Source organism: Ictidomys tridecemlineatus, chromosome 4, assembly GCF_052094955.1.
Source record: "Ictidomys tridecemlineatus isolate mIctTri1 chromosome 4, mIctTri1.hap1, whole genome shotgun sequence".
In the NCBI taxonomy this organism is placed as follows: Eukaryota; Metazoa; Chordata; class Mammalia; order Rodentia; family Sciuridae; genus Ictidomys; species Ictidomys tridecemlineatus.
In genome coordinates this window covers 17,194,585-17,213,179 of record NC_135480.1, presented here as the reverse complement: position 1 = coordinate 17,213,179, position 18,595 = coordinate 17,194,585, and the positions used below count along the sequence as shown (strand labels likewise).

The 18,595-nt window shown below is 33.1% G+C and overlaps 2 protein-coding genes across 2 annotated transcripts; both read left to right on the top strand.

Moving 5' to 3' along the window:
- Positions 1 to 5,459: 5,459 nt before the first annotated feature.
- Positions 5,460 to 6,395, top strand: LOC101956830 (olfactory receptor 4P4). Its single transcript, XM_005341530.1, has one exon. It carries the CDS (start codon positions 5,460 to 5,462, stop codon positions 6,393 to 6,395), a length of 936 nt encoding a protein of 311 aa, XP_005341587.1.
- Positions 6,396 to 17,010: 10,615 nt separating this feature from the next.
- LOC101964827 (olfactory receptor 4C46) lies at positions 17,011 to 17,961 on the top strand. Its single transcript, XM_005341549.1, has one exon. The coding sequence runs from the start codon at positions 17,011 to 17,013 to the stop codon at positions 17,959 to 17,961; it is 951 nt and encodes a 316-aa protein (XP_005341606.1).
- Positions 17,962 to 18,595: the final 634 nt, after the last annotated feature.

The window sequence follows — 18,595 nt, the reverse complement described above, 5'->3', positions numbered from 1 at the left end:
TTCTTTTACTTTTAATAAACCCATTTTTTTCGCTCTCCAATCTCTCGATTCTTGCTTTGTTCTTCGTTCTGGTCCTCAAGAATCTGGACCCTGGCTGGGTCTATTGACGTTCACCTGTAATCTCAGAAGCTCAGGATGCTGATGCTGGAGTATAATCAACAACTTAAGCAAAATACTGAGAAACCTAACTCAAAATGAAAGATAGAAAGGACAGAGGATCCAGCTCAGTGGTACAATCCTCTGGCATCAATCCCAGGTTAAAAATCAAAATACAAAGAAAAAAAAGAAAGAAAAGAAGAAGCAGAAGACCCTGGTCACTGGGCCCTTTGAGGACTATTGCTGTGATGACAGAGGAGAAGAGGAAAGAGGAGACTCTGGGAATCGAAATCGAGTGTATTGTATGTCATGCATATATGATTGAGTCAAAATGAAATATACTATTAAGTATAAATATAACACACTAATAAACAGATTTTTAAGAAAAGGTTCTACTACCTCCTAATAGCACCGGCCTGAGGAACAAACCTCCAACATGTGAAGCTTTGGGGTACAAAATTAAAACCTACCTAAAACATAGAAACCACATTTAGTGTGTAGATACTTTGTTTCACAGAGGCTGGATGACTGAATTTCAGTGAAGATGTTTTAAAGTCTATGTGTCTTGTAACTCTGTAGGTACCTTAGGAAAATTGATAGTAAATCGGAATAAAGGTGTTCACATGTATGTATATATGTGTGTTTATAAATATACATATGAATATGCATACAAATTCATATGTGTGTATACCTCACATGTACATATATAATGTATCTTTGGTTTTTGACTTTTTAAAACACTCCAATACAATTTCAACAAAATATTTATTTGGAGTCTGTGTCTATCCTCTAATAGAAGAGAACATTTATTTTGTTTATTATTTTTTTCCCTTTGTGTTTCACACCCCAAACCACCCCTTTGAATAATAACAGTTGATTGCTGTGCATGGCCACTGGTCCAGGAGAACAGTGGGGCAGCCAATCATTGACTTATGAATTTACTCTAATGCTTTTGAGCTTTTTTCCTTAGTGTCTCTTTTGAGATTTTGGATATCTCTGTTTCGCTCTGTCTGTTTTCTGTGTCTCTGTCTCTGTCATCTCTCTATTTGTCTAGATATCTTCTGTCAGTCTACCTATCTGTCTGTCTATCTTGTTTTATTCTCTATTTTCTCTCCAATGGAAACCCCATGGTCCTATATGGCTACCCAAGTTTCCTCATATTCTTAGGAAAGGTTAATGAGAACTAATTGAATTCTGAGCTGCTCTGGGTCTGAGTAGCAGTACTACCTTCCAGAGACACAATGCACAGAAAGTGGCTGTTGCTGTGATAGAAAATAAATTTGCCACCTTATATATCTCAGGAGAATTTGAGAATATGACGTCAGACATGTGAGAAGCTGTATTTTTTTAAAATGAAGATCTTTTGCGAAGTCCTTCTGGGAAAAATTTTCTCATTGCTTTTATAATTTAAAAAAAAACAACTATGATCTATTCTCCTTTTGTAGTTGGCTCATGCAGTGCGATTTTTTTTTCAGATGTGGGTGTAATGGAGATGACTCATAGAGCTTATATATAGGCATAATGATTTTATTTATCTTGGAGCATTAGCTGGTGCTAGAGAGCTGTGTGGCAATTTAAATCCTAGATCATTTTCTTGTGAAATGGATACTTCACTGTGAAGTCAGGGCAATTTTTAAAGGGATTTAAACTTACTTTCCCTTGCAAAATAATGGGCTTTCCCTCTTACACACAAGAGGAAAGCAATTATGAAGATATTTTCCAAATATGGCAAATTCATTTATTTCACTGATTTATAGTTCTACCTTTCATTTCAGGTGTAAATGTTAGGGGAAGGAAAGCAAACTGTATTACTCAAGAAGGTCAATATATGTCCAGGATATTTTCAGGAGGAACATAAAACTAACTTGAAGATCATCCACAACTGATGTTCAGGTAACCCCTGTTAGAATCCTTGTTTTAGGGTCACTAGATTTATTTACCATTTGCTCTTATAATTCCAAGGGTATTCATTCATATGTGGCCTATCCAAATTTATTCCAGAGTAAGATGCAGTTTTTGCATTGTTTGGCTATAGTGTGTATTGTGGGGCAGGGACTGCATTTTGTATACTACCTTTAAAAGAATGAAATTCTCATGTTGTGAGTGGTCTTCCAGCCTTTGCTCTTTGGAATAATTCTCACCTTTCAAAAGACCACTCTTCAAAAAATGTCTAGATATATTGGAATTGGGTAAACTAAGTTTATAAAGGCAAATTCAGATGTCACCAATAAGAAAGTATATATTTAATATTTGTAAACACTTGGGAACCTAGAAGAGAAGCATTCTTACAATGCTGACAGTAACTTGTAAGGGGTAAGCAAAACTGTTCAACAACACTTAAAATGATTGAAATTGACATTTTAAATTAATTTTAATAGGATAGAAAGTTACCTATTTAAAATCAGACTTTATCAAATCCAGATATTTAATTAAACATTAAAGGAATCTTTCTGTCATCCAAACAGTGTCTACCTCCAGTCTTGTTTGGATTGCCTTTCTAAAATCTACGTTTTACTGCTTTGTCTTGTTTCTTCCAAAATTATTGACTAGAGACATGTGTGTCTGATTGCAGGACAATTTAGACATTTATTAATCACTTTATTCAAGAAAGAGTATTGGTGGAATATACATGGAAACCCAAATGAGGACCTAGAGATGATAAGTAGTGCATATTAAACATAAAATTGCAATTTTGTAAGTAATTCTTGGTTGAATAACTTTTATTCTATCAGGAGATTAGGCATTAGAATCTCATGTTTGCCTTGTTATTTCCCCAAATGATATATTTATTTTGATATCTTAATAAATGTCAAAGTACCTTGTAAAATTGAGAACAACATTGTGAAGTATGGAAAAATTCAAAATAATCCTATTTATGCTTTCTAAACATCATTGTAAATGGTAACAGAGAATGAAATATATAAACAATTGCTGGGAAAAATATTTACATATTGTATAAATTCACAGTGGGTGATTGACTATCATCTCCTTATCTGGAAAGTCTGCTTTTCCTTGATGCCACATTCTATATAAAACATAAATATCTAAGACTGAAGACAAAAACATAGGCACCATATTTCAATTCATGTTATCCTAAATGATGGCAAACACATAGATATTAGAGGTATCTAGGTGACCAATGTTCTGCATATTACCTCACAAGTTTACCAATGCATAGTAACTTTAATAAAAAAATGGTTTGTCTTTTATTTTATTATACTCTCTAATTTCTAATAGTTACATTATTGATTGTATAACATGCACACTTTAAATAATGAGGTATTCCTCTTCATTTGCATGTTTAACATCTGAAAAGTTAGTTTTTTTTTTTTTTAATGTCACAATGTCATATCTTTTCCTGACTATTTTTTCTTTCATGAGAAGTTGTTCCTGTTGTTCTTCTCCCTGCTCTTCCAGGAGTGAAGGTAGCTCATTTCCATAAGTATGCAGGTTGGAACATTGCTGTTTATACTTGTCAAATTGAAAGTCTGCTGCTGCATAACAATTGCAAAGCAAAGCAATTTCTACCACAAGTTTATCATTATAACCCCAGTGGTGTATCTGTCAGTGATCTCTTGGTATCAGTGTTTGGTAGTTTCCCCCACTACAGTATATCAGATGCAACTCGTTATGGAAGGAAACTAAACAATAATTTGGAGATGTATTTTTTTCTTATTTCAAAATGTATTAAATCTTTGAACTGGGGAATTCACTGTTTTTATTAATTAGTTCCTCTATACAGAAAGTAATAGTTAAATATGATGGGTATTTTACTGCTAAATTTATTCTAAGAGTTAAACTTATGATCTAAAATTTATTTTCAAGATCACTTCTCTTTTATGTATACTTATACAAAGGAATGTAATATGTTATTTTCAGTGGTAACAAAATTTTCAATTTTTGTGACAAAATATTTAAGTAAAAAATGTTATTGAGGTACTAACATGTGTACACAATTTCAAGGATAAATTTCTCTTTGTATTAAAGAGGGAATGTATGAATTATTACAGAATTGAAAGAATATGGCCATGGTGTGTCTCTCCCCTGTTAATGTAATCAAATGTATTCAGCTATAACTGCAAGCTTAACTTAGTATATTATGCAATGTGGTTTAGAACTATTATTCTTACCAGTTGCAATAGTCTTAAGAACCACAAGTAATATGGCTACATGATTTTAAAAATGCTGATCTTATTATTCCATATGTTGCATTAATGCTTTCTGTGATATTAAAAAAAATGGTATCTGTAGGATCAGATAGAGATGCCACATTTAATTTAGGAGTAATGTAGAAAGTACACCTGGAAGCCATCTAATTCCTCCCCAGTGAAAAGAGATGGCATAATTATGTCATCTCTACTTCAATCTTCTGTTGCCTTTGTGATTCAAACCCTGATCCTACAAAGAATAAAATATGTGAATCCATGAATAATCCAGGCAACACATAATAGCTGAGAACTCCCTGAACACAACTTGCCTTTACATTGTATAACATTTGTTATTGATTCTATGTGTTCATAATTCATTCTAGCACAACAATACATTATATAGAAATCAAATAATCTATGAATTTAAATTAGCTTTTGTTTGTTTATTTGTAACATTGATATTAGGGATTCTTGAATTTGCCTTAAGATATCCTGTTTTACAATTAAATTTAAATAAAATTGATTTTCCTATGATTTTTATAAATGTCAGTCTTTAACAGAAAAACATGTTTCTTTTTTTCTATTTTTTACATATTTATCTATTTGTTGTTGTTTTATAGTCAGGAAATCTGCAATCTTATGTTTAATATGCAGTGCCCACAATCTCTAGGGTTTCAATGATTATCCCACCAATCAAACAGGTCACAATTTAGGTTTTAAAGTAAATACAATTGTATTCCTTGAACACAACTCTGCAGACAATATGGAGAGCTGTTGTATTTCATGCCGGGGAAAGAGAGCATTGCCTACAGTGAAAACACAATCATGAATGAAGAACATTCTTAGAATTATAAAACAGTGCTTTGCATTATACTAAATTATTTTCATGCTTGTAAATGTCATAAATAATAACAGTAGAACATCTTTTAGGTAAATTAAAATTTTAAATCTTACATTTCAAAAATTAATAAAATATATTCTTAGTATTACCAAAATGACAGAACATTGAAAAAATTTTAAAAAGCACTGAGAGAAATAAGTTACAAATCACAAGTACAGATATAATTGATAAATTGATTTATCAATTCACTTTGTGATTGTTAGACTGGCTTCCAGTACTTGATAGGGTTTATAGAATTTTGTTCGAATTGAAAATGATTTTCTCCAAATTACTTTTCCACAGATACTCAGATTTTTGCACAGAGCATGCAAAATATGAAAAGTCAGAGGAACGTATCAGAATTCATTCTCATGGGCCTTTCTTCTGACCAAAACATTCAAATATTTTGCCTGGTGTTCTTCTTATTTTGTTATCTTTCCATCTTGATGGGAAACCTTCTGATCCTCATCTCTATTGGATGCAGTTCTCTTTCTCACCAACCCATGTACTATTTCCTCAGTCACTTGTCTTCTATAGACATCTGCTATACCTCCCTTGTGACACCCAAACTGATTGGTGACCAGCTAGTGGGAAGAAACACCATCTCCTATGGCTACTGCATGTGGCAGGTCATTGTGATGCACTTCTTTGGATTGATTGAAATACTAATCCTAACAGCCATGGCCTTTGATCGCTATGTCGCCATCTGCAAACCTCTGCACTACATGATAATCATGAGCAGAACCAGGTGCAATGTCCTGATTTTGGCTGCCTGGGCTGGTGGAGCTGTTCACTCCTTTTCCCAGTTCTGTATGATTATCCAGTTACCCTTCTGTGGCCCCAACACAATTGACCACTACTATTGTGACATTTTTCCTTTGTTGAAAATTGCCTGTACTGATACTTACCTCACTGGTGTCTTCATGGTTGCCAATTCAGGACTGGTTGCCTTGGTAACATTCATTCTCTTGTTTGGGTCTTATGTGGTCATTCTATTCACATTGAGAAATCACTCAGCAGAGGGGAGACGCAAAGCCCTCTCTACTTGTGGGTCTCATATCACTGTGGTCATCTTATTCTTTGGACCTTCCATATTTGCCTACCTTAGACCTCCTAACACTCTCCCCGAGGACAAAATCTTTGCTCTGTTTTACACCATTATTGCTCCCATGTTCAATCCCCTCATCTACACCTTGCGGAACACAGAGATGAAAAAGGCTATGAGAAAAGTTTGGTGTCAAAAAGTATTTTTAGAAGAAAAACATAATTGACTTGTAATATTTAATGTCCCTACAACTGTAAGCAGCTGAAAACAGTTACTTGCCTCCAAGGAGCACTATTGTTTTCAAAATATTGAAGACAAATCTTTTGTTGATAAATATCAGAGATCGGAAACTGAAGAATTAGCAGTAAAATGACAATTGCACTAAAGGGTCTTAGATGGAGTAGTTTATGTGTGTACATACATGTGATATTCCTGTTTAATGGAAGGGCAAATTTGTGACTTTGTCATAGTCAACTTTGATGCTAATTTACAATTTGAATAATTATTTAATCTGTAATTTATGCAAGGAACCAGAAATCTATTTGATCTTTCCATAGAAATTGAGTAGATTAAAAGTGTTTTTCAGAAATAATTTTTGATTACTAAACTTTTATTCTATTATATCCAACAAAACTTGTATGATGACATTTTAAATTCAGTTATGTAATGAAGAAGTTTACTCAGAGAATTTTACATGAAATGAAATTTCAAAATGGTGGACATACCTTTCTCTTAAGCTACAGAACCCCCACTATAACCAAATGTCATAGGCAGGGATAATGTTTTAAGAATTAAATTTAACATACTTTAGATATACATGCCTATCCATTTATCAATTAATAATTTTATCAATTAATAATTTTCAAAAGCCAAACTATGGAATGTACAGCCAGGATGTACATCAATGGCTGAACAGTTAACAAAAATATAGTATATAAATACAATGGAGTTTTACAGAGCCATAAAGAAGAGCAAAATTGTGTAACTGTCAGGAAATTGGGTTGAACTGGAGACCATAATTTTGACCAAAATAATGCAGACTCAGGTGGAAATTATTATATATTCCTTTATATGTGGAGGCTAGAGTGAAAAATCGGGGCGCAGGGGGGCAGGCAGGTAGGACAACATGAAAGTAGATGGTTAACCAGTAAGATAGAGAGAGAGGATTCATGCTGCAGTCTGGCTGGGCACAGAATCACGAGCCACTCAAGCAGGAACAATCTTTATTTTTGAAAATTCCACCAATACCCTGTACACGTCCGGGAAGAAAAAACCGTCCACCCACATGATCCAGTTCTACCAGAACCGGGAACCACTTCCTCCCCCAGAATTCCCTCCTATTGTACTTCCCTAACCAATGGGAACTCTCCAGGAGTCCTATAGCAGGCCCAGGTGAACAGCAGGAGTCCAATATCCATATGAATGTAAATCTTAACATAATCATATCATCTCAATGACTAGCTGGCCTCACCTTACAACCAAAAGTGCCATGCATCATATTACTTGGCTGTGGCTCTTAGCAGATTCCAGGAAGAAGGAGAGGATGACAGAGCCAATACTGAGGCATGAAATTCAACTAATTGTGTTTTGTGTATCTGTTAACATGCCTCATTGAAACCCATCATTCTTTATAATGGAAATGCACCAACTTTAAAAGTGGCCTGATGGAAATTGATTTTTTCTTTATGGTGTTTATTAAATGAAATGTACTTGAATGTAGAAGAGAAGGATGAATAGTTAATAGATATCATTCCTTCACAGCAGAGCTATATATTCAAGTGGCTCCAAGAATATTAATTTGGAGAAGACTGCATGTCAATGTGTCCCAATACATAGACAAGAGATATGAATTCAATCATCATTGTAGAGAGAGAAAGACAAATGGGAGCAAATAGATTTTAATGAAGCATAAATCATTTAGTTTGTATCTTTTCTTACTTCCTTTTCTATTTTATTTTTATTTTTATTTTTTGGTTGTAGATGGATGCAATAACTTTATATTATTTATTTATTTTTATATAGTGCTGAGGATCCAACCCAGGATCACATGTGCCAGACAAGTGCTCTACCACTGAGCCCCAACCCCAGCTATTAGAAAACCAATAACAACAACACAGATATATAGGATAACAAAAATATAGCAATATGCACATTGGTGGAAACATATGGATTGTGAATACTGGGGTTTTAAAGAAAGGTTTTCCAAAAGAAGCAGAGAAAAAAAAAAACTTTTTTTTTTATGTTATGAAAGAGAAAATATCTCTTTGTGAAACAGGTGAAGGAAAATAACACCAAAATAGTAAAAAGCAATTTAATTTTTAAAATGGTGATTGTCGCCTTTAAATGCAGTAAATTTTCAACTATGATTTCAGTTTTAATACAATATAAAGGAAGATGAAATGGAAGAATTATGATATGAAATGCAATCTGTACCAATTTATGTTGAAAAATGATTGTATAAATTACATATTTCACAAGTTACTAATAAAAAATTAATATAGTCCTGAATGGATCAAACAGTGGAAGACAATAAGACAATGCCTGCAGGACAGCAGTAAGTATTATTCTTAGTCACATTCACTTTTATAAATTTAAAAAAATGACACCTTCATATTCATTTGACTTTATAATGTATCCTACCTACATGTTCTTTTTGATCAAAAATTCTCACTATATTTCTCCTAAAGGCAGCTTCAAGACATCAAAAATGACAAATCACCATTAAATTTTGGGGGCCCAGTCAGAACACCTATGAATGATGGATTTTTTTCCATAATCAAAGGCCACATCTTAATGCACTGTTGAAAACAAAAGAGAGCAATGATTCAGTCATTAAACCCTGATAAGAATGTCTTTTTGTCACTTCCTCACTGCCCAAATCTAGGCAAATCACTAGACTTCTGTGAATCTTATGTTTCATTTATGCCAGAAAGCTGAGAAGAAAACTTATCATATTACCTTCATATGAAATGAAAACTTGAGATTTCATATGAAAGAAAGTTGTTACGATAAATTTTTATTCCTGTAGGATTTAGACATTTTACAACAGAAGTTATAGAAATAGGTCTGTTTTTTTTTTTTTTTTGGATGTAATATTTAGTGACATTTTAGTTTTCTTTATCATCTCCTTTAAACGTGAACCCACAGAGAAAACCACATCATTTAGTGAAATGCAGTTCATAGCAAATTCTCCCAAACTATTTGAATCAAGAAATATAAAACAGGAAGCTAAACTGAAATACTATTAATTAACCTTTGGAGTTGCCCAGATCCTTTATCTTTGACTAATTCAAAACATATTTAATGCACACCCAGCTAGATTTTTACCACATCCTTTATAAAGTTCAAGGTCTTCTCCTCTCAAAATTTGCTACATTGAAAAATCAAAGCTAAAATTATCTAATTAAATTCAGCATACAAAGCTAGAAGATGACTTATAGATTGTACAGAATAAATGAATGAGTGAACAAAATGGAAGAGAAACATCTAATGTTACTTTTTAATTTAAAATGTGGACAAATTAGCAGTTTCTTATTTGTGTACAATTTCTTGTTGGCCATTCTAAAATTAAAAACAAACCTATCTGAAAATAATTATATTTGTGTTCGTGGGAACAAATTACAGAAATAAACCAATGCTACCTACAACATGTATGCATCTCTCTGTATGTGAATATTAATGTATTTTGCTGTAGAATGTTTGATTATGAAAGGCTAATTCAGTTTTCAGTGGGAAATTATGCAAAGTATACTCTACATAACCCAAAACAATATAAAATATGAAAATTTCTGTATTCATGAGCTCTTCAGAAACAATGTGTATCATGAAAGAAATTAATGAATTTACATTTGAGAAAACAAGTAGAATTAATGAAAATGTTCAGATTAATACAAAATGAGGGAGAGTTACAAAGACAGAAAATGTGGTGTTAACGATTTAAGGTAGGAGATTAAAGATGCATAAGAAAATGAAATAAGAAATCACACTGAAAATAAATCAATGAAATTGTAAGTAAAATATAAATTAAAATCTATATGAAAAAACATGATCCAATCATTTACAGAAAACAAGAATGGTTCTGTCCATTTAGAATAAAATTGATCAGTTATTTATTATAAAAGACTGGGTCCAGAAACTTTTGAAGTACACTTTATTAAACATTCTTGGAAGTGAGAATTCTAATCCCACAAAATCTTATTCAGAAAATAAAGGTGAAGATCAAATTCATTTAATAAAAACAATCTTATCATCAAAAATAATCTTATAATTAAAAGCAAATAAGAGTTTGAAATCCAATCTCATACATGAATATTGAAGTGAATCCTAAACACATTATTAGAAAAATTAATCTAGCAATATATGAAGTCATCTAATCATAACTGATATTTGTTTATCAAGAATGCAAACTATTGTTTTTGTTAGTATGTTTATCTTAGTATGTTCTCGTATATAAAAAGCGAGAATCTATGTAATTATCTTTCAGAATTACATGTATATATACATGGCAGATGAACTTGTTATATTTGGTATAGGTTATATAAAAATGAAGAAATAATATAACACTTAATGTTTAGAAGTGAAAATATTCCACTTAAAAAAAGCAAGTCAAGGACCTCTGTTATCATTTCTATTTAATTTAATATTGTACTGTAGGTTTTAGTCAGTATATAATGATTAGAACTTCAAGAATTAATATAATATATACACATATATGTATATATATTTTAAATACATTATAAATATTAAATATATTATAAATAAAGCTGTCTTTCAAAATTTACATGAATGTCTACACTAAAAAAAATGCTGCACCTGTAATCTCAGCAACTTTCAAGGTTGAGGCAGGAGGATCACAAGTTTTAGGCCAACCTTAGAAATTAAGTGAGGCCTTAAGCAACTTAGGGAGAATCTATCTCAGAATTTTAAAAAAGATGGGGAACTTAGAATGTAGTTCACTGACTAAGCACACTAAATTAAATCCCCAACAACAACAACAACAACAACAAAAATACCCTGCAGATAAAAGAATCATTAAGAGATCATTTTATTTTATTCTTTTATGTTTTTAGAACTATAATTAATAATAAAAGTCAAATCAATTTTTGTACACTAACAACCAGCAGAATGTAAATCTTTAAATAAAAGTATTTTTTTTCATGGAAAATAAACGTATTAGGTACTTGGGAATATTTCTCATAATTCATACAAACAAGTATACATTTGTTTGAAAAACATTACAAAAGACTTTGCAAAAATGGAGAGATGCTTGTTATTTAAAAAGCATTTCCTCCCAAACTAGTCTCTGAAATTACCATTAAGACTAAGCAGTATTTCTGGTGGAACTCATTGACCATATCCTAAAATAGATAAGAAATATCAAACACATGGCCATAGTGCAGAATGAAATGAGGAGGAACTGGCTGTGAAGAGCAGGAGGAATTTTAGAGTTGATGAAAGAAGAACATATGACCTTGAGGTGGCAATGATACATGTTGAGTTTTATTCAAGTCATTTCTGACAGATTTGCTTTGGAAGGCCAATTTCCCCCCAGCATGAGAACATTCTCAGGATACTGTGAGGGGACCAGCATTCAGAATGGGAGAAGAACAAGGGAACTATGAGGGAGTGAAGGATCAGAGAGGCTTACATGTCTAAATGATGTCACTCAGCAGGGAGGTGAGAGTCACTGGGTTAGGGAGTTTCAGGGGTCAGTAGCACTGGGGTCTTTATACCACAGAGCTTATCTTTCCCATGGCTGGCACATGTTGGGTATAATTTCATGGGTTATGCAAAGCATAATGTAATTTTAGTCTCTAATTCGGCAAAATTAGTCTAATTAGTCTTTGAATGACTTAATATTTGCTTATGGGGTTATATTAAAATAATGGAATATGTAAAAAGGTAAGAATAGTGCTGATGAACTTTTTAACTAATCATTCTCAGCCAGCTGTGAGGAAAAAAACCAGTCAATATACAGATGCCATCTTTGGATCATTAGTATTAACATTGGCCTTTGAAGATAACATTATTTATTACATCTATACAAATTTATACTGTATCATATTAGTACATACAGGCTACAACATGAGTTACCTTGTGTGTTGTCACAATGACGTGCTATGGTGTCATAAAAACCTCACATGATGTCAAAATGACCTGCTGTGGTGTCATAAAGATCTTGCATGATGTAATATTGGCCTGTTGTAGTGTCATAATGATTTGCCATGAAACCATAATGAATTTCCATAATATCATTATGATGTGCCAAGATGTCATAAGAATCCTCTATTATTTCAAAAGTACCTGTAATGTTATCATAGTGACCTTGCATGATGTCATAATAACCTGCTATGTGGTCATAATGATTTGCTATGTCATTGTTATGTGTGCTGGTGTCATAATAAACTGCTATGGTGTCATAATGATCTTCCATGATGTTATAATCACTTCTGTATTGTTATAATGATCTGCTGTCCTGTTTTAATGACCTGTTATGTTATTTTGATGACCTGCTATGGGTGATAGTTCTGAGGCAAGGTGAAGTTGTCCTACCTGGGTTGAAATGTCTTCTGGAGTATTTTGTTTTCTATATTGTGGCATCATTAAGATTATATTAGAAAGTGGAACTATAATCAAACTATTTCCCAAATGTTGGTTCTATTTTCTCAGGAGGATGAAGACTTTGGATCTAAAATGAAAAATGCATTAGAGCTAAATATGTTCTTTGTACGTGTTCTCCTTTCATTATTCATTCAACACATGCCATTCATATATGTAATACGTCCCCAGCTCTGTGCTGGGAGCCAGGAGAGACAAATGTATGGGTATTACAGGGCTCTTACTCTTCTCTGAGTGTAGATTACAATATATTACATGTACAACAGTAATTTCAGTGTCATGTGACAGGTACTTTACCATTTAAGAATTGCATGAATTGAGAAGTATTGATTTTCCTTAAGCCTATGTTTTCTTTTTTTTATCACTGAATTACATTTTATTAAATTTAATAAATAATAATAATAGTAATAGCTAACATGAATGTATATTAGTTCAACACATAATATTGTAGAATGATTAGATCAAGAAAATAAACATATCTGTCACCTCACATATCATTTCTTTTTGGTGAGAACATTTAAAAACTATGTTAATGATACATTATTATTTGTCAACATGCTATATAACAGATCTTTAGAATTCACTCCTCATATCTAACAAATTGTACTCCTTGACCAAAATTTCCTGGTTTCTACCCCATACCCCTAATTCCTGGTAACCACCTTTCTATTCTCTTCTTCTACAGGTTTGATTGTTTTAGATTTTACGTATAAGTGAAATCATGAAATATTTGTCTTTTTATGCCTGACTTATTTTACTAAAAATAATATCCTTCACATTTATCTATTTGGTGAAAATTACAGAATTCCCTCCTTTTTTTAAGGCTGAGTGGCATTCCACTGTGTACATACACCACAACTTCTTTATCCCTTCATCCTTTGATGGACACAGGTTGATTTCATATTTGGGCTATTTTGAATAATGCTGCACTATATATGGGAGTGCAAACATCTCTTTGACATACTGATTTTGATTCCTTTATACATGCATCCAGAAGTTGAGTTGCTGGATCATATGATACTACTATTTTTAATTTTTTGAAAAACCTCCATGCTATTTTGGGGTACCAAGGACAAGATGAATCTATTTTCATTGAATTTAGAATTTTTGTTGCAAAGATATAATTTGTGTTGCTTTAGTCTTATGCCATAGAAAGTTTCAAATCACTCTCTTGAGTTTTGCCTTTTGATTTTTAAGTTTATGTTGTAATTTGTTTAACTCCTTTTAAGTTTTTTTAAATCTCTATTAATTTTCTTTGTTATTGATTCCACTACTCATGAAACTCTCAAATACTGGATGATGTATTCACTAGTTACTGCAAGGCAAGCTACGAAGTGTTTGATATTTGGATAGAAAACGCTGCAAATATCAATCAACCCAGACTAAAATAAACTGATAGGTTCAAGAAGATGTAACTTTTATCAAGCCCATACACGGTGTGGGTAACGTGCTGAGTGTTTTACATGCACTATGTCCTATAACCACAGTATTGCAAGAAGACATAGGTCCTTAATGCAGGAAATAAATTTCCCCACTCAAGAGGGAGAGATTCTCAAATTTTCTTTCCAGGATTCCTGCTCCTAAGACAAAACTTTTCCATCAAAGGAAATAATTGATCCCTGGGAGAAAAAGCCCAGCTACCAGTAAGGTTCAAGAGTCTATGTGGAAACCTCTTTAAATATGCAGATACTGTAAGAGGAAAGACTTTCTGTTGTAGTCAGTTCATCAAGAGCAAGAATCATCATGACTAGAGAGACCTACTGGAATGTTTTTCCTCCAAACTTTGTATCTCCTGTGCTGAAGCCCAAGTCATATATCCATAGTGAATTAAGTGAATCCATTCTGAATTCTAACCCTGGATTTTCTGTGAAGCATTCAAGGTTTTGTGTTGAAAGGAAAGATTTGGACTTTTAAGGACACTCCCTTAGTATCTGTTGATTTGATATAAGATTATCTGAATGTTCTCTTTCAACTGTGTCTTATATTTTAATATGTAAAGATTCTTATTTAAACAAGAGGTCATTTTGAATATGGGATTGCTTCTGAATATCCACAAGCATCATTAAAATCCTATGAGATTACAAGGTAAGTTCTTCAACAGAACTGATGTTATTAACTATTGTTATTTTTAATACGCTATAATCATTATTCAACATGTTTAAGTATAATCATAGTGTATTTCATCCTCACTCTAATTTTTCAAGAGATGATTAATCTCATTAACCTGATTTAACAGTGGACAATTCAAGAGTCATAAGTATGAAGCAGTAGCTCTCTAGCAAAAAGAACCAGTATTTTATCATGAGACACTCTTTTGTTAACCAAGTAATTCACAGAGGTGAAAACAAAGTTTAAATGTACTTCCCACACTTGAGACCTAAATATGAATACTAGATGGCATAAGACATCAGGTACTGAGTACAAGCAAAACATGGAGAAATCTTTCTTGAATAAATGACTATGGATAATATAGATCTCCTTGGCTTCTTAACAAGTAATACTGGAAAGAATCTCTTCATCATTCAATGTGTTAATTCTGTACATCTGCTGAGTACATACAGTTAAACATAAATTAAAGTCCTGTATGTGCCCTCAGAAGGGTGGTATTGCATGTTCATATAGCAATCAATTATCAGAATAACTCACAAGGTGATATTCTTAATTTTCATCTCATAAATAGAGAAAATATTTGCATGCTTTGCCAGGGAAACTACCCCCAGAAAGAAGAGTTGCAAGTGGAAGAACCAGGATTCTAACCAGAATTCTAATATTCAAGCCAAGATGCTTAGCCACTGTGACAAAATGAGATTTTCCAGCAGGGTCTGTAATCTACCTAATAATGGTATTAGAAAAGTGAGAATTAGTTGTGAGGGACAGATGAAGACAAAGGAACCCCTCCAAGAATTCAGAAATATTTATTTTCTTAATATCTGAGAGTTCAAATGGATCATAATGTCTGCTGATGAAATTACTTCTGTAAAGTCGTATCTCAGGTAGCATTTAATTAATTATAATAATATAGTCATGTCAAAAAAGGATTACTGGTACAACATTTGAATAGCATGGCAACATATGGTATATAATTAAAGCTAAGAATTTCAAGGATAATACATGTTAAGAATATGGAGGAGAAAAATAAATAAAATAAGAAAAACCTGGGTCCTGTTCTTAGCTCGGCCATTTATTAGCTGCTTATCTTAGAGCATAATCCTTAATTTCTCTTTGTCTATATATCAAGTAATGTAAGAATAAATATACCTATAAAATGATGGTAATCAGCAATCAGTAGTCTTGTAGTAAGGATTAAATCAATGTGCATCTGGAAAAGCATTTAGAACACCTGAAGAGTCCAATGAGTTTTGGTTAGTATTGCCCTTGCTAAACCACTACAAACATTTTTCTCTGAGATTCTTTCCTTATCTGTGCAATGAAGTAGTATGAACCACACAGGTTATTCCAAGTATTAAAAATAATCATGTGTGCAAAGCACTTGGTACCATAAAATACACTGAACAAATATTGCAAAGTAGTTTGTCATTGATGATTATGAAGTTCTTGGATTTAGTCATTAAGCATTATGAAGTATTTAAAAGTAGCCTTTTCTATTTACATTTCCGTCACTGTTGAACTGCTATTCTTTCTGTAAACTCTCCTCACTGGTATGCAACCTGGGGATTCCTGGATCTGGCTTCCACTATTCACTGAACCTTGATCAGCTTCTTCCAGGGCACACAATGGCTTTTACAAGAGTCATGCTCCTGATTGACTCTTCCTCAAGTTCCTTGTCATTCTTACACTCATTTCTCAGGTTGTGCAGTTTCCCTTATCCTAAGAATAAAGTTGAAAATTGTTAACTAGACAATGATGGCTGCTTCATTTATCTTCTACCTCCCTTATAGGCTTAATTGCCACAATGTATACAATACGTCACTTATATTTAGTCTCCTCCATCATCTCTGAAAATTCTGTGAACTCAGATGGGCTCCTGCTTATGTGTCTGTAAGTTTCCTATGCAGAGTCTCTGGCATAATCAACACTCAGGGGGCATTGGAGTCATCTGGAACAACACAGAATGTTTTCCTTTAAAAAAAAAATTCATCAGATTTCAGAGCACAACAGAATCCAGGCTTTTGTGCTCTATTACAATACAGAAGTTTAATAAATTCAAGTTTTTTCTTCTTTTTTTCCCCTTAGGTAATATAACAAACTTGCACAGAAAGTACATGGAGAACAGAAGTGTGACAGAATTTGTTCTTCTGGGACTTACACAAAACCCAAAGATGCAGAAAATTATATTTGCTGTGTTTTTGCTCATCTACATCATCTCTATGTTAGGAAATTTGCTCATTGTGGTTGCCATCATTTCCAGCCCACTTTTGGGCTCCCCAATGTACTTTTTCCTGGCCTATCTCTCCTTTATTGATGCCTGCTATTCCTCTGTCAATACCCCTAAACTAATCGTGGATTCACTCCATGAAAAGAAGATCATCCTGTTCAATGGATGCATGGCCCAAGTCTTTGGGGAACATTTCTTTGCAGGTGCTGAGATAATTCTACTTACAGTGATGGCTTATGACCGCTATGTGGCCATCTGCAAGCCCTTGCACTATGCAACCATCATGAACTGGAGAGTGTGTGTCCTGCTAGTGGGAGTATGCTGGATGGGAGGCTTTCTCCATGCAACCATCCAGATTCTCTTCATCTTGCAACTACCCTTCTGTGGTCCTAATGTCATTGATCACTTTATGTGTGATTTGAACCCTTTGCTCAATCTGGCTTGCACTGATACGCATGCTCTTGGGCTCTTTGTTGTTGCCAACAGTGGATTCATCTGCCTGCTAATCTTCCTCCTCCTGCTGGTTTCCTATGTGGTCATCCTGTGCTCCCTGAGGACCCACAGCTCGGAGGGTAGGCGCAAAGCCCTGTCCACCTGTGTCTCCCACATCACAGTGATCCTTTTATTCTTTTTTCCCTCCTTATTTGTATACCTGAGACCTGCAGTTACTTTACCCATTGATAAGGCAGTTGCTGTTTTCTACACTATGATAACTCCCATGTTAAATCCCTTGATCTACACCTTGAGAAATGCCCAGATGAAAAGCACTATTAGGAAATTATTTACTAGCAAATTTCTTTCTGCTGGTCAAATAAATATGTCTGAAGATCAACTGTGATATAACTACAGAAAGTCTCTTTTGAATGGCCTTACCAAGCAGAACTTAATTTTTAAAAAAAAAAAAAAACATTCAAAATACTTTTGATCAATCATATGAGATTTAGAAAATTATGTTTTTGTGTGTGTGTGTGTGAATTCACATCATAAATCCCAGTATCATCCATAAATGTAAAATACCAAAAAATAAAATTCAAAACAAAAAATGAAACTCCTGCTTTCAAGGAAGGAAAAATTCATTCAGAAATAGAGAAATGACTACTTTTGGACCACTGCCCATCTTTGGAATCTTTTACCAAATCAAGACTTGCTTTTGGTATGTTTATTTACCTACATAGATTCATATGTTATCCTAATAAAAACTAAATAACTAAATATGTTGGTATTGAGCAACAGTGATTATAACACTCAAAAGAAATAAGCACAGCATATTTACTGTTCCCATTTTATCTGTCAGGAAAATTACAGAAAAAAAGTACCAGAACACATGTATCAATGATCCTGCAATCAGAATATGATAGATTTAACAGATCATATTCTTAATTCCTATGTCACAAGCATAAGTAAGTATAATAAATAAATCATGTTATTGTACTAATTACCATTTAATAGAAAATGACAGTATTGTACACACT